This window comes from Leptodactylus fuscus, chromosome 9 (assembly GCF_031893055.1).
Source record: "Leptodactylus fuscus isolate aLepFus1 chromosome 9, aLepFus1.hap2, whole genome shotgun sequence".
Classification (NCBI taxonomy): Eukaryota; Metazoa; Chordata; class Amphibia; order Anura; family Leptodactylidae; genus Leptodactylus; species Leptodactylus fuscus.
In genome coordinates this window covers 37,391,827-37,405,876 of record NC_134273.1, presented here as the reverse complement: position 1 = coordinate 37,405,876, position 14,050 = coordinate 37,391,827, and the positions used below count along the sequence as shown (strand labels likewise).

At 44.6% G+C, this 14,050-nt stretch overlaps 1 protein-coding gene across 2 annotated transcripts in view; it reads right to left on the bottom strand.

The window, feature by feature from the left end:
- SFMBT1 (Scm like with four mbt domains 1) overlaps positions 1-14,050 on the bottom strand; it is an 82,723-nt gene that overhangs the window by 17,715 nt on the left and 50,958 nt on the right. For both annotated transcript variants that reach the window (XM_075287355.1, XM_075287354.1), the window contains exon 14: positions 12,958-13,019. In XM_075287355.1, the coding sequence (XP_075143456.1) occupies positions 12,958-13,019 (62 nt within the window). The remainder of the gene's footprint in view (positions 1-12,957; positions 13,020-14,050) is intronic.

Sequence of the window (14,050 nt, the reverse complement as noted above, 5' to 3'; positions counted from 1 at the left end):
CACCTCGAGGGCACGTTTCTCGAAGGTGTGGAGTTTTTTCAAGGAATGCGCCGAGGACAGATATAGTGTTGTCTGCACAATTTGCCTCTCGAAATTGATTAGGGGCTCTGAGAAGAGCAACCTGTCCACCACTTCAATGCGCCGTCATTTGGAATCCAAGCACTGGAATCAGTGGCAGGCAGCAACGGCAGGACAAAGGCCGCCTGCCGTTCACGCCACTGCCACTGCCTCTGCCTCTGCCACTGCCACTGCTGACTGTGCTGGCGATGCACTCCAGAGGACGAGCCAGGACACCACTTCATCTGCCTCCGCCACTTTGTTGACTTCTACCTCATCCTCCCCTGGTCCTGTCTTATCTCCTTCTCCTGCACCATCAAAGGCACCATCAGGCGTTTCTTTACAACAACCCACCATCTCTCAGACATTGGAGCGGCGGCAGAAATACACTGCTAACCACCCACACGCGCAAGCCTTGAACGCCAACATCGCTAAACTGCTGGCCCAGGAGATGTTGGCGTTCCGGCTTGTTGAAACTCCCGCCTTCCTGGACCTGATGGCAACTGCGGCACCTCGCTATGCCGTCCCTAGCCGTCACTACTTCTCCCGGTGTGCCGTCCCCGCCTTGCACCAGCACGTGTCACTCAACATCAGGCGGGCCCTTAGTTCCGCGCTTTGCACAAAGGTCCACTTGACCACCGACGCGTGGACAAGTGCATGCGGACAGGGACGCTACATTTCACTGACGGCACACTGGGTGAATGTAGTTGAGGCTGGGACTGCTTCCCAAACTGGCCCGGTGTACCTCGTCTCCCCGCCTAACATTCCTGGCAGGGACACGAGAAGAACACCCCCCTCCTCCTCCTCCTCTACCGCCTCCTCCTCCGCCACCGCCTCCTCCTCCGCCACCGCCTCCTCCTCCGCTGTTAGATTGACCCCAGCTATGAGTTGGAAACGTTGCAGCACTGGCGTTGGTAGACGTCAGCAGGCTGTGCTGAAGCTGATCAGCTTGGGGGACAGACAGCACACTGCCTCCGAGGTGAGGGATGCCCTCCTCGATGAGACGGCAATATGGTTTGAGCCGCTGCACCTGGGCCCAGGCATGGTCGTTTGTGATAACGGCCGGAACCTGGTAGCAGCTCTGGAGCTTGCCGGACTCCAACATGTTCCATGCCTGGCCCACGTCTTCAACCTAGTGGTGCAACGTTTCCTAAAGAGCTACCCCAATGTTCCAGAGCTACTGGTGAAAGTGCGGCGCATGTGCGCCCACTTTCGCAAGTCGACAGTAGCCGCTGCTAGCTTAAAATCTCTCCAGCAATGCCTGCATGTGCCACAACACCGGCTTTTGTGCGACGTCCCCACACGCTGGAACTCAACGTTTCAGATGTTGAATAGAGTGGTTGAGCAGCAGAGACCTTTGATGGAATACCAGCTACAAAACCCTAGGGTGCCACAAAGTCAGCTGCCTCAGTTTCACATCCATGAGTGGCCATGGATGAGAGACCTTTGTGACATCCTACGGGTCTTTGAGGAGTCCACAAGGAGGGTGAGCTCTGAGGATGCGATGGTGAGCCTTACAATCCCGCTCTTGTGTGTTCTGAGAGAATCCCTGATTGACATCAGGGATAACTCAGATCACACAGAGGAGTTAGGGATAGCATCCGATCCGTCACAGCTGGAGAGTAGGTCCACACATCTGTCCGCTTCACTGCGTTTAATGGAGGAGGAGGAGGAGGAGGAGGAGGAGGAAGAAGAGTTGTCCGATGATGTGATGGTGATACAGGAGGCTTCCGGGCAACTTCGAATCGTCCCATTGTTGCAGCGCGGATGGGTAGACATGGAGGATGAGGAGGAAATGGAGATTGAACTTTCCGGTGGGGCCAGAGGAGTCATGCCAACTAACACTGTGGCAGACATGGCTGAGTTCATGTTGGGGTGCTTTACAACCGACAAGCGTATTGTCAAAATCATGGAGGACAACCAGTACTGGATCTTTGCTATCCTTGACCCCCGGTATAAAAACAACATCTCGTCTTTTATTCCGGTAGAGGGGAGGGCCAATCGCATCAATGCTTGCCACAGGCAATTGGTGCAGAATATGATGGAGATGTTTCCAGCATGTGACGTTGGCGGCAGGGAGGGCAGTTCCTCCAGTAGGCAACCAAGTTCTCACCGGTCCACACAAACGAGGGGCACACTGTCTAAGGTCTGGGACACCTTGATGGCACCCCCTCGCCAAAGTGCCGCCACGGAGGGTCCTAGTGTCACCAGGCGTGAGAAGTATAGGCGCATGTTGCGGGAATACCTTTCCGACCACAGCCCTGTCCTCTCCGACCCCTCTGCGCCCTACACGTATTGGGTGTCGAAGTTGGACCTGTGGCTTGAACTTGCCCTATATGCCTTGGAGGTGCTGTCCTGTCCTGCCGCCAGCGTCCTATCTGAGAGGGTGTTCAGTGCAGCCGGTGGCATCATCACTGACAAGCGCACCCGTCTGTCAGCTGAGAGTGCCGACCGGCTCACTTTGATAAAAATGAACCACCACTGGGTAGAGCCGTCATTTTTGTGCCCACCTGTGTAAAGCACCCCAACATGAAACTCCATGTCTGTACTCAACCTCTCCAATTCCTCCGCATCCTCATACTCATCCACCATAAGCGTTGCACAATTCTGCTAATACTAGGCTCCCTCCACCCTGATTTCCCCCAACTCTGCTGGTTAGAGGCTCCCTCCACCCTGATTTCCACCAACTCTGCTGGTTAGAGGCTCCCTCCACCATGAATTTGCCCAAACTGGGCTGTTTAGAGGCTCCCTCCACCATGAATTGGTCCAAACTGGGGTGGTTAGAGGCTCCCTCCACCATGAATTGGTCCAAACTGGGGTGGTTAGAGGCTCCCTCCACCATTAATTGGTCCAAACTGGGCTGGTTAGAGGCTCCCTCCACAATTAATTGGTCCAAACTGGGCTAATTAGAGGCTCCCTCCACCATGAATTGGTCCAAACTGGGTTTTTTAGAGGCTCCCTCCACCATTAATTGGTCCAAACTGGGCTGGTTAGAGGCTCCCTCCACAATTAATTGGTCCAAACTGGGCTAATTAGAGGCTCCCTCCACCATGAATTGGTCCAAACTGGGTTTTTTAGAGGCTCCCTCCACCATGAATTTGCCCAAACTGGGCTGTTTAGAGGCTCCCTCCACCATGAATTGGTCCAAACTGGGCTGGTTAGAGGCTCCCTCCACCATGAATTTGCCCAAACTGGGCTGTTTAGAGGCTCCCTCCACCATGAATTGGTCCAAACTGGGCTGGTTAGAGGCTCCCTCCACCATGAATTTCCCAAAACTTGGCTGTTTAGAGGCTCCCTCCACCATTAATTGGTCCAAACTGGGCTGGTTAGAGGCTCCCTCCACCATTAATTGGTCCAAACTGGGCTGGTTAGAGGCTCCCTCCACCATGAATTTGCCCAAACTGGGCTGGTTAGAGGCTCCCTCCACCATGAATTTCCCAAAACTTGGCTGTTTAGAGGCTCCCTCCACCATTAATTGGTCCAAACTGGGCTGGTTAGAGGCTCCCTCCACCATGAATTTGCCCAAACTGGGGTGGTTAGAGGCTCCCTCCACCATTAATTGGTCCAAACTGGGCTGGTTAGAGGCTCCCTCCACAATTAATTGGTCCAAACTGGGCTAATTAGAGGCTCCCTCCACCATGAATTGGTCCAAACTGGGTTTTTTAGAGGCTCCCTCCACCATGAATTTGCCCAAACTGGGCTGTTTAGAGGCTCCCTCCACCATGAATTGGTCCAAACTGGGCTGGTTAGAGGCTCCCTCCACCATGAATTTCCCAAAACTTGGCTGTTTAGAGGCTCCCTCCACCATTAATTGGTCCAAACTGGGCTGGTTAGAGGCTCCCTCCACCATTAATTGGTCCAAACTGGGCTGGTTAGAGGCTCCCTCCACCATTAATTGGTCCAAACTGGGCTGGTTAGAGGCTCCCTCCACCATTAATTGGTCCAAACTGGGCTGTTTAGAGGCTCCCTCCACCATTAATTGGTCCAAACTGGGCTGGTTAGAGGCTCCCTCCACCATGAATTTGCCCAAACTGGGCTGTTTAGAGGCTCCCTCCACCATGAATTGGTCCAAACTGGGCTGGTTAGAGGCTCCCTCCACCATGAATTTCCCAAAACTTGGCTGTTTAGAGGCTCCCTCCACCATTAATTGGTCCAAACTGGGCTGGTTAGAGGCTCCCTCCACCATGAATTGGTCCAAACTGGGGTTTTTAGAGGCTCCCTCCACCATGAATTGGTCCAAACTGGGGTTTTTAGAGTCTCCCTCCACCATGAATTGGTCCAAACTGGGGTTTTTAGAGTCTCCCTCCACCATGAATTGGTCCAAACTGGGGTTTTTAGAGGCTCCCTCCACCATGAATTTGCCCAAACTCTGCTGGTTAGAGGCTCAATCCACCCTGATTTTCAAAACAAATGTTGGTGCCAACCTCAACTTACTACAAGGGCCAAATTCACTGCTGGTGACAAGCTCTCCTCACTGCAAGTGCCAAATACACATGTTTCAAGGTGTTTTCCTACTGTCAGAGAGGTGGTATTGAGTGTGTAAAGTGTGTAGTTGTTAGGCTGTGATGTTGGGGTAATAGAGGGTCTTTGGTGTGTTAGATGCCCCCAGACATGCTTCCCCTGCTGTCCCAGTGTCATTCCAGAGGTGTTGGCATCATTTCCTGGGGTGTCATAGTGGACTTGGTGACCCTCCAGACACGGATTTGGGTTTCCCCCTTAACGAGTATCTGTTCCCCATAGACTATAATGGGGTTCGAAACCCGTTCGAACACACGAACATTGAGCGGCTGTTCGAATCGAATTTCGAACCTCGAACATTTTAGTGTTCGCTCATCTCTAGTAACATCGCTCATCCCCCTAAACTCATGCCCCACTGTGACACATGGAGGTGGCAGCATCATGTTGTAGGGAGGCTTTTCATCAGCAGGGACAGGGAAACTGGTAAGAGTTATTGGGAAGATGGATACAGCTAAATACAGGGCAATCGTGGAAGAAAGAGGCTGCAAAAGACTTGAGACTGGGAAGGAGATTCACCTTCCAACAAGACAATAACCCTAAACATAAAGCCAGAACTACAGTGGATTGGTTTAGATCAAAGAATATTCATGTCTTAAAATGACCTAGTCACAGTCCAGACATAGGCTATGGCAAGACAAAAATTGCTTTTCACAGACTGTCTTCATCCAGTCTGGCCGAGCTTGAGCTATTTTGCAAAGACAAATGGGCAAAAATCTCAGTCTTTAGATGTGCAAAGCTGGTAGAGTCATACCCCAAATAGACTTGCAGCTAGAATTGTAGTGAAAAGTGGCTCTACATAGTATTGATATAGGGGGCTGAATACTTTTGTACATCACACTTTTCAGATTTTTATTTGATTAAAATTTTGAAAATCTTGTATCATTTTCCTTCGCTTCCCAATTATCTGCTACTTTGCGTTGGTCTATCACTAAATATCTCAATAAAATACATTTAAGTTTGTGGTAGTAAGGTGATAAAATGTGAAAAAGTTTAAGGAGTATGAATACTTTTGCAAGGCACTGTAGATCCTCAATATCACATCAGTGGAGGTTCAACACTCTGCATCTGGATCATTCAGCCCTTCTCATCAGTAGATGTACAGAAAATGCAACAGGAAGCAGACAGCTCCGTTCTGTGTAGTGGCCAGACCAGGTTATAGCAGATCATTTCCCATTTACCTGAATGGAAGATAAGATGAGGTATCCTGGTCTGGGCACTGCACAGTGTACAGAGCTGTCTGCTTCCTGCTCCAATATCTGTGTATCAGGTGCAGAGAACAGCTGATTGGCAGGAATATAGAGTGTCAGACCCCAACCAACCTGACCTATTCTTTGGATAGTTTATCAGTCTTTTTCACCCATAATCCTCCTTTAAGGCTAAGGCTCCATGATGCGGGAATGCAGCTTTTTTTTTGTAGCAGATTTTGCTGCAACTTTTTGAGCCAAAGACAAGAATGGATACAAATTGGAATGGGAAATATATAGGAAGTTCTTTTTACTTCTCCCTTATGCTTAATCCACTCCTGGCTTTGGCTCAAAAAACCCCAACAAAATCTGCAACAGAAAAAGCTGCACTTCCACAACATGGAGCTTCAGCCAAAAAGTAATTTGAGAAATCACAAAGGAGACTGGGGAAGTTGTAACTCACCTGCCCCCTGGGGCTTCAATCATTGGCCTCAATTGTGGCCAGAAAGAAAGGTGATGGATAGATAGCAGCCACAGGCACCAGAGTGCCAAGAACAGGGAGAGTATGATTTTACTTTTTTATGCTATCCTTACCCCAGCTCCTCTGATTTAATTCCTGGACAACCCCTTTAACCTACATTATGATCACATGGATCGTTACGAGTATGGGTATACTAAATATCTTTAAATGTTTTCAGCATTTTATAAATGTTAGCATACAGCGATGTGAACATGCTTTCTCTCTGCAAGTTTTAATACCAATGGGGGACTGACCAACTGAACGCTAGAGTAACTTGAAACCCCTTATTTTAAGGGGGAAAAGATTTTAACCTCTGTAAATATATTTTCACTATTCCTGGAAGTCAATTTACCTGTGCATTCAGCAGTGAATTCCCTCTCCCCACCCCCATACAAATGGTTTGAATCTTAGAAACTCTTGAATTAGCCCTCTTTTATTGATCTGCTAATTAGTCATCTTGAAGCACTGGAAGTTCACTGAGCACTGTGTGATATGTGTACACAGGGGGAGGTGAGAGCAGGGAGGCTGCTGATGATTGTAATTCGGCAGCTTCCCTGCTCTCACCTCCCCCTGTTTACACATATTACACAGTGCTCAGTGAACTTCCGGTGCTTCAAGATGGCTAATTAGGATATCAATAAAAGCCGGCTAATTCAAAAATGACAGAGGATTAACAAATTAAAGGTATGTGTGAAATAGCCTTTTTAAAGGCTATGCAAATATATGCTTAGTTAAAAATGAGTTTTCCCAATGATAGAATCCATTTAATGTCATCCAATGACCAATGAATGCAATGAACATGTATAATAGCAGAAAGATATTACCCATAGTGATGACATCATTCATTAGATCGCTAAAGCCAAGCAATGGCCTTCGTGACATGCACTACATGCCAACTTGACCTCTGGGGCCTGTGACTGTCCGCTACAGTCATGTGATAGTAGTGATTTATTTTTTTTTCCATTTGCTTATACACTGTCTACTAATGAGTATTTGGACACCCATACAAATGAAGATATCTACGGTCATGATGTACATCACGCCTTCTGCCATTAAATAGGAAACAGCATTGGTATTAGTGCTTCGGCATTAGTCGCATGCAAGATGCCACAAACTGGAGAGTTGTCCGATTTCGTGAAAGGGGTAATTGTGGGGTACCACAGAAGTGGTTGATCCTTAAGGGACATAGCAAGTGAACTGAATTACCCAAAATCAACAGTGGCCTATGTGATTATGAAGTGGAAGGTGAACGTTGATTGTTGGAATGTGCCCCAAGTCGGCAGACCCCCGAAACTGGGAGATAGAGATCGACGAGTGCTGGTCAGAGAAACCGCACCCAACTGATGGCTCACATACAGCAGGAGTTTCACCAGGAATCCGGGAGTATTGTGTCCATCAATACCATCCATAAGGAATACAGATGAGCAAGTAGTATTCGATCGAGTAGGTATTCAAAATACTCGTACTCCGTCAAATATCATGCGTTAAACGCAGTAAAAATTCGATTCCCCTCCCACCTTCCCTGGCGTTTTTTTATTTATTTATTTATTTTTTTTTTACACACACCAATAACTAGGCAGGGGAGGTGGGACAGGAACTAGGACAACATAGGCATTAGTAGTGAAATATTTGAAAATTCGATTCGAGTAGACCTCAATATTCGACCATTCGATTGAATACCTACTCGATCGAATACTACTCGATCATCTCTAGTAAGGAAGCATCTGCTGGGTTATACCAACTATTCAATATGAATAAATTTTGTTTTTCTATTCCACAGGTGTCCAAATACTTATTGGTTGACAGTGTACAATTTCTTGTTCTTAGACTATTTTTACTGAAACCTTATGGTTACAATAACTTTATAAGTTGGTCTCAAATGCAAGATTTTGCTAGTAAATATGAAGTTTATGTTGGCCTTTTTTATGAGCAGTCAGTCTATTGTGCTGAACCAGTGGCAGGCCAGATCATGAGTACATCAATGCACATAATTGTCCTCCATGTCGCCGCAGAACTGTTTATGTTCATGTGTGCTGGTGATTTTACAATAGGAAACTGCTGTCAGTCACAACAGGTGAGAAATTCATCTGGAAAACTTAGCAAAAAAAAGTCACTCTGAAATGGAAAAGAATCCTATGAACAAGGCACAAACCATACAGGAGCAAATATTGACTGTACAAATCTTAGGGAAGTGTATTTTAAAGGTGCAGCTGCTAACCTGCAAAACATACACAGAACATGCTCAGTCTGTAGGTTTTTCAGTTTTGTTTTTAACCACTTCCAGACCGCTCATAGACTATAAACGTCCGGGAAATGGTTGTCTAGTTCTGACAGGACGTACTGGTACATCCAATCAGAAAACAGCTGCTGAAGCTGGGAGCCGGCTGTAATCTCAGCCGGAGCTCCCAGAGAGATGGCAGGAAGGTTTATTCCCTTCCCTGCCTTCATGATCGCTGTGTATACAGCACTCAATGATCGTTGTATATACGGCTATGGGCATCGCCATGATGCGGCCGCCCTCTGACCTGGCGGTCACGTGACCCGCCGGGCTCAGTGTCTTACAAGAGCTGCTGGGTCCTGCAGGACTCAGATCTGTAAGTGTAAAGAACAGTGTGCAGGAGGCTGGATTCCTCCTGCAACTGAGGCTAAATGTAGCAGCCTCAGTTATAGGGGAAATCAGCCTCCCTAACAAAAAAAAAAAAAAAAAAAAAAAAAAAAGGTATCAGATGTCCCCAAAGGTCTCTTATGACCTTATGGGGACACAATCTGAAAATAAAATAAAAAAAAAAGTTAAAAAAAAATGAAAATAAAATAATTTAAAAAATTAAATAAAATAATACGGTAATAAAACGCCGTTATTAAAGGTTATAGCCCCACCCCCGACAACACCATACAAAATAAAAATTACTGTAATGGAGAGCAAAAACTATTTTATAAAGTTTCAGTAGCACTGTGTGTTATTAAATATTATTATTATTATTATTATTATTATTAATAATAATAATAATAATAATAAAGTGAAAACCAGACACAACTTCCCTCCTGTTATGTTTATATTTTCCCAAAAAAAAAAAATTAAAACATATTCGAAAATAAAAACAAACATAAAAATAAAACCCTATGTGTCCCCGAAAAAAGACACAAAAATTAGTTGAGACATACGAGAAAAATGTTACAGCCCTCAAAACCGCACAACCAAAAAAAACTGAAAATGCATCTGGTCCTGGACCACAAATTGGCCCGGTACCGAAGTGGTTAAAGGACATCTACAATATTAATGTATATAAAACTACTACAGCTAAATGGGGCTCATAAAAATATGACCAACTTTTTATTCACTTATTAAAGTCAGACCGATGAAATAAATAGTTTGTAGTCTATTTTTATATTCCGACTGTAGAAATTTTTATTCTCTTTTCTGTACATGATCATTGGGCCGGTCATCTAACCTGAGCTTCTCCTCTGCTGTGTTAATAGCATTTAGTGATGTTTTACAGTACAGTCATAGGCAGCAATATTCTGGAGCTATATAACTATGGGTGTTATCTGTAGAGGTGTAAACTTCTATTGTGATATGGTCTCTTTTGTTTGTGACATAAATCAGGTCACTGCTGCAATGGAAACCCCTACAGAATTAGCAAGTGTAAGGCTGCTATTAGACTTTAGTGGACAAAAGTAAATAATTTAATATTTCTTTAAAACAATTAGTTTATGATAAAATCTTGATTTAAAAAAAAGGTGGAGACGACACTGGTCAGGCCTCAATTTGTGTTAGATGTCCTGCAGCAAATCTGCTCATGGTTTTTGCAAGTGCTTCCCGTGCAGCTGGCCTATATTTCAACCTATCCATTGCTAAAGTTCAAAGCCAGGGATAGACACTGATAAATCTGGTGCACTTTAAGATGGTCTAGTTTAAACTAATGTCTAAAACTAAGACATTATTAGTAAATCTGCCCCTCTGGATTAGAACTGCTGCTGTGTCTGCTTCCTGGTCCCTCGACACAGAAAATGTGGCTGATGATGGCTCTACATAGCACCAAGTGACTGGCAGAGAGGCAATTTCCTCTGTGTTGAAAAGGACCAGAAGGCAGAGACCAGAATAACATCAGATTTGGTGGGGCTTTATCTGCATACAGACCTGCGCCTGAAGCCCGTGGCTGCATACTGCTAAGGCTATGTTTACACTACAGTTATATAAGTCAGTTGTTGTCATCCATCATAGGATCTGAGCGAAACAAACTTAAAACGCCAAAAGAATGACGCTCCATCTGTATTCACAGTAATGCAAAAAATATGCCGATGCTTTCTTCCAGCTTGAACGTCTACTTTTCGAGCTGAAGAAAAAAAGTCCTACAGTTACGGCTTTCTCTTCCATTAGAAAAATGAACACACACGACAGAAAAAAACTTCCATCACTACAGTGAATGCTCCATCTGCATCAGTCAATCTATCATTGTTTAAAGGCCTCTATCATTGGCAAAAGACATTTTTAACTAAGCACATCCTTACATAGCCTTTATAAAGGCTAATCCGCACGTACATTTTGTATGTAAATTGACTCAGTAGTGTTTGAATAAGTCAGTTTTTATTAATATGCTAATTAGGCTCCAGCGTGCACAGGAAGTTGTCAGCCAGGTCTCATCAACCTGCTGTGTGCTATGTGTTGTGTATGAGAGCAGGGAGGAGTCAGCAGCAGCAGCCTGTGCATAGTGTTGGCCAAAAGTATTGGCACCCCTGCAATTCTGTCAGATAATACTCATGTTCTTCCAGAAAATGATTGCAAGCACAAACTCTTTGGTATTTATATCTTCATTTATTTTGCTTGCAATGAAAAAACACAAAAGAGAATGAAAAAAAAAAAAAAGTCAAATCATTGATCATTTTACACAAAACTCCACAAATGGGACAGACAAAAGTATTGGCACCCTCAGCCTAATACTTGGTAGCACAACCTTTAGATAAAATAACTGCATACAACCGCTTTCGGTAACCATCAATGAGTTTCTTCATAATGCCATGCACACTGTCAAGCAGTCCAGTGCCAGAGGCAGCAAAGCAACCCCAAAACATTAGGGAACCTCCGCCATGTTTGACTGTAGGGACCGTGTTCTTTTCTTTGAAGGCCGCTTTTTTTTTTCCTGTAAACTCTATGTTGATACCTTTTCCCAAAAAGCTCTACTTTTATCTCATCTGACCAGAGAACATTCTTCCAAAACGGTTTTGGCTTTCTCAGGTAAGTTTTGGCAAACTCCAGCCTGGCTTTTTTATGTCTCTGGGTAAGAAGTGGGGTCTTCCAGGGTATCCTACCATACAGTCCCTTTTCATTCAGATACTGATGGATAGTACGGGTTGACACTGTTGTACCCTCGGACTGCAGGGCAGCTTGAACTTGTTTGGATGTTAGTCGAGGTTCTTTAGCCACCATCCGCACAATCTTGCGTTGAAATCTCTCGTCAATTTTTCTTTTCCGTCCACATCTAGGGAGGTTCGCCACAGTGCCATGGGCTTTAAGCTTCTTGATGACACTGTGCACGGTAGACACAGGAACATTCAGGTCTTTGGAGATGGACTTGTAGCCTTGAGATTGCTCATGCTTCCTCACAATTTTGCTTCTCAAGTCCTCAGACAGTTCTTTGGTCTTCTGTCTTTTCTCCATACTCAATGTGGTACACACAAGGACACAGGACAGAGGTTGAGTCAACTTTAAATCATTTCAACTGGCTGCAAGTGTGATTTAGTTATTGCCACCACCTGTTGGGTGCCTCAGGTAAGTAACAGGTGCTGTTAATTACACAAATTAGAGAAGAATCACATGATTTTTCAAACAGTGCCAATACTTTTGTCCACCCCCTTTTTTAGGTTTGCTGTGGAATTATATTCAATTTGGCTTTTTGACAAATTCTTTTTGTGGTTTTCCATTGAAGATAAATTAAATGAAGATAAGAATACCAAAGAATTTGTGATTGCAATCATTTTCTGGAAGAAAATGGGTATTATCTGACAGAATTGCAGGGGTGCCAATACTTTTGGCCAACACTGTATACAGAAGACAGCGCATGAAGAGACTTCCAGGGTGCATGGAGAAGCTAATTAGCATGTGAATAAAAACGGGCTCATTCAAAAACTACTGAGGCAATTTACATACAAAAGGTAGGTATGGAATAGCCTTTCTAAAGGTTATGCAAGGATGTGATTAGTTAAAAATGACTTTTTCCAATGATACAGCCCTTTGAAGTCCATTGATCTCATGCTCATGATCAGTAACACTAGGTTCATATTAGAGTTTGGGCACTGTGTCCCAGATTCTGCTTAAAATCAGTGGACGGAAAAGTCCTTAAAAAAAAAAAAAAAAAGTTGGAAACTGGGCAAACCCCATTCTAATCTACGGGCTCTGCAGGTTTCCACGTCTAACCGCCATTTCAAGCGGACAGGGTTTTAGAGTCTCCAAGCAAACCCAAAGGACAGAAACCTAGGACAAATATTCTAGTTATTAACTTATACAATGAAACCAGAAAAGTTTTCATTGTATAAACTACTTCCAATCCTAATCCAAGAGGCAGATGTAGTGAATACAAAGGCTTCCAATGTGTAGTAGGTAATGATGGTAGTAAAACCTCTATACAGATACACAAGTGGTTCAGAGATTAGATGAAAGGCACTAGAAATTGTAGAGCTTACTGGTGTTGCCGGCTGAAGTATCCGACCCATTTACTCCATGTCCATTCTTAGTAGACAAATCTCTAAAAGGGAACAGAAACGGTGTCAGTTTGTATGAAGAAAGGCACGATGAAAAGATGGCGCCACTACCCATTTATTAATGTCAGATTATATGAAGCTTCTCGCACAGCTCAGGTTACAATTTCTGGTTTGAACATTTACACGTTAGTTCACATTGCTTATTTTTGTGCTCATTCTGTAGCTTTCTCTGCCTCAAAACCAATTCCCATTGATTTCAGTAGAATTCATCCTATTGGGGTCCCAAGGCACCTTCATTTGGTTTGGACGGTGCTCCATCTTTAAAGTTAATGTCCTTCCATATATGCTGTTTCTTCAAGCATTTGCCTATACATATTGTCAGGGATTTCTTCCTGAAACTCACCTCAATGACTATTAACTAAATCTGGCTGGGAAACCACAAGGATTGCTAAATCAGTACTCTTCCAACCTACACCTTAGTGGGGCCTGGGTCTTCCAGACATTTGATCTTACCAAGTATTTTGGATAGTGGATTGGTATAGGCATGGCAAAACAAAACTCATGGTACACATGGAATTGGCCTCTCTGATAGTAGCACCATGGTTGGAAACAATACTGTGCAGGCTGTCCTACTAAAATCTTCACTATGTCCCCTCTATCATGATATTATTGGGCTTTTGGAGAGCTCTCCCCACAATTTGGCAACTCTACTTCCCCCACCATTCTCACATGTCCTTATGAGCTTTTAGTCTGTGTGGGCTGCGGCATAAGTGGTCATACCCTGTTATCTATGCAGAGTTGGGGGTCTCTGCTCGACACACCTCCCGCTGCCTATATCAGACACTAGGCACATGATTTACAGATGGACTCCCATATTCAGCAACTAGATCAGATGGCTCATTGCCCTTGGCCCAGACGGCTGTATTTCTAGCCACCTCCAGAATGCTGGATACAAAGTCATATTTCATTGATATAGGGTACCTACTAAACCTCATGCCCTTACACCTTCACACCTCATGCTCCATATTTTGTGGAGTTGTCCCATACTACAGTCATGGAGATTCATTTCCTCCTT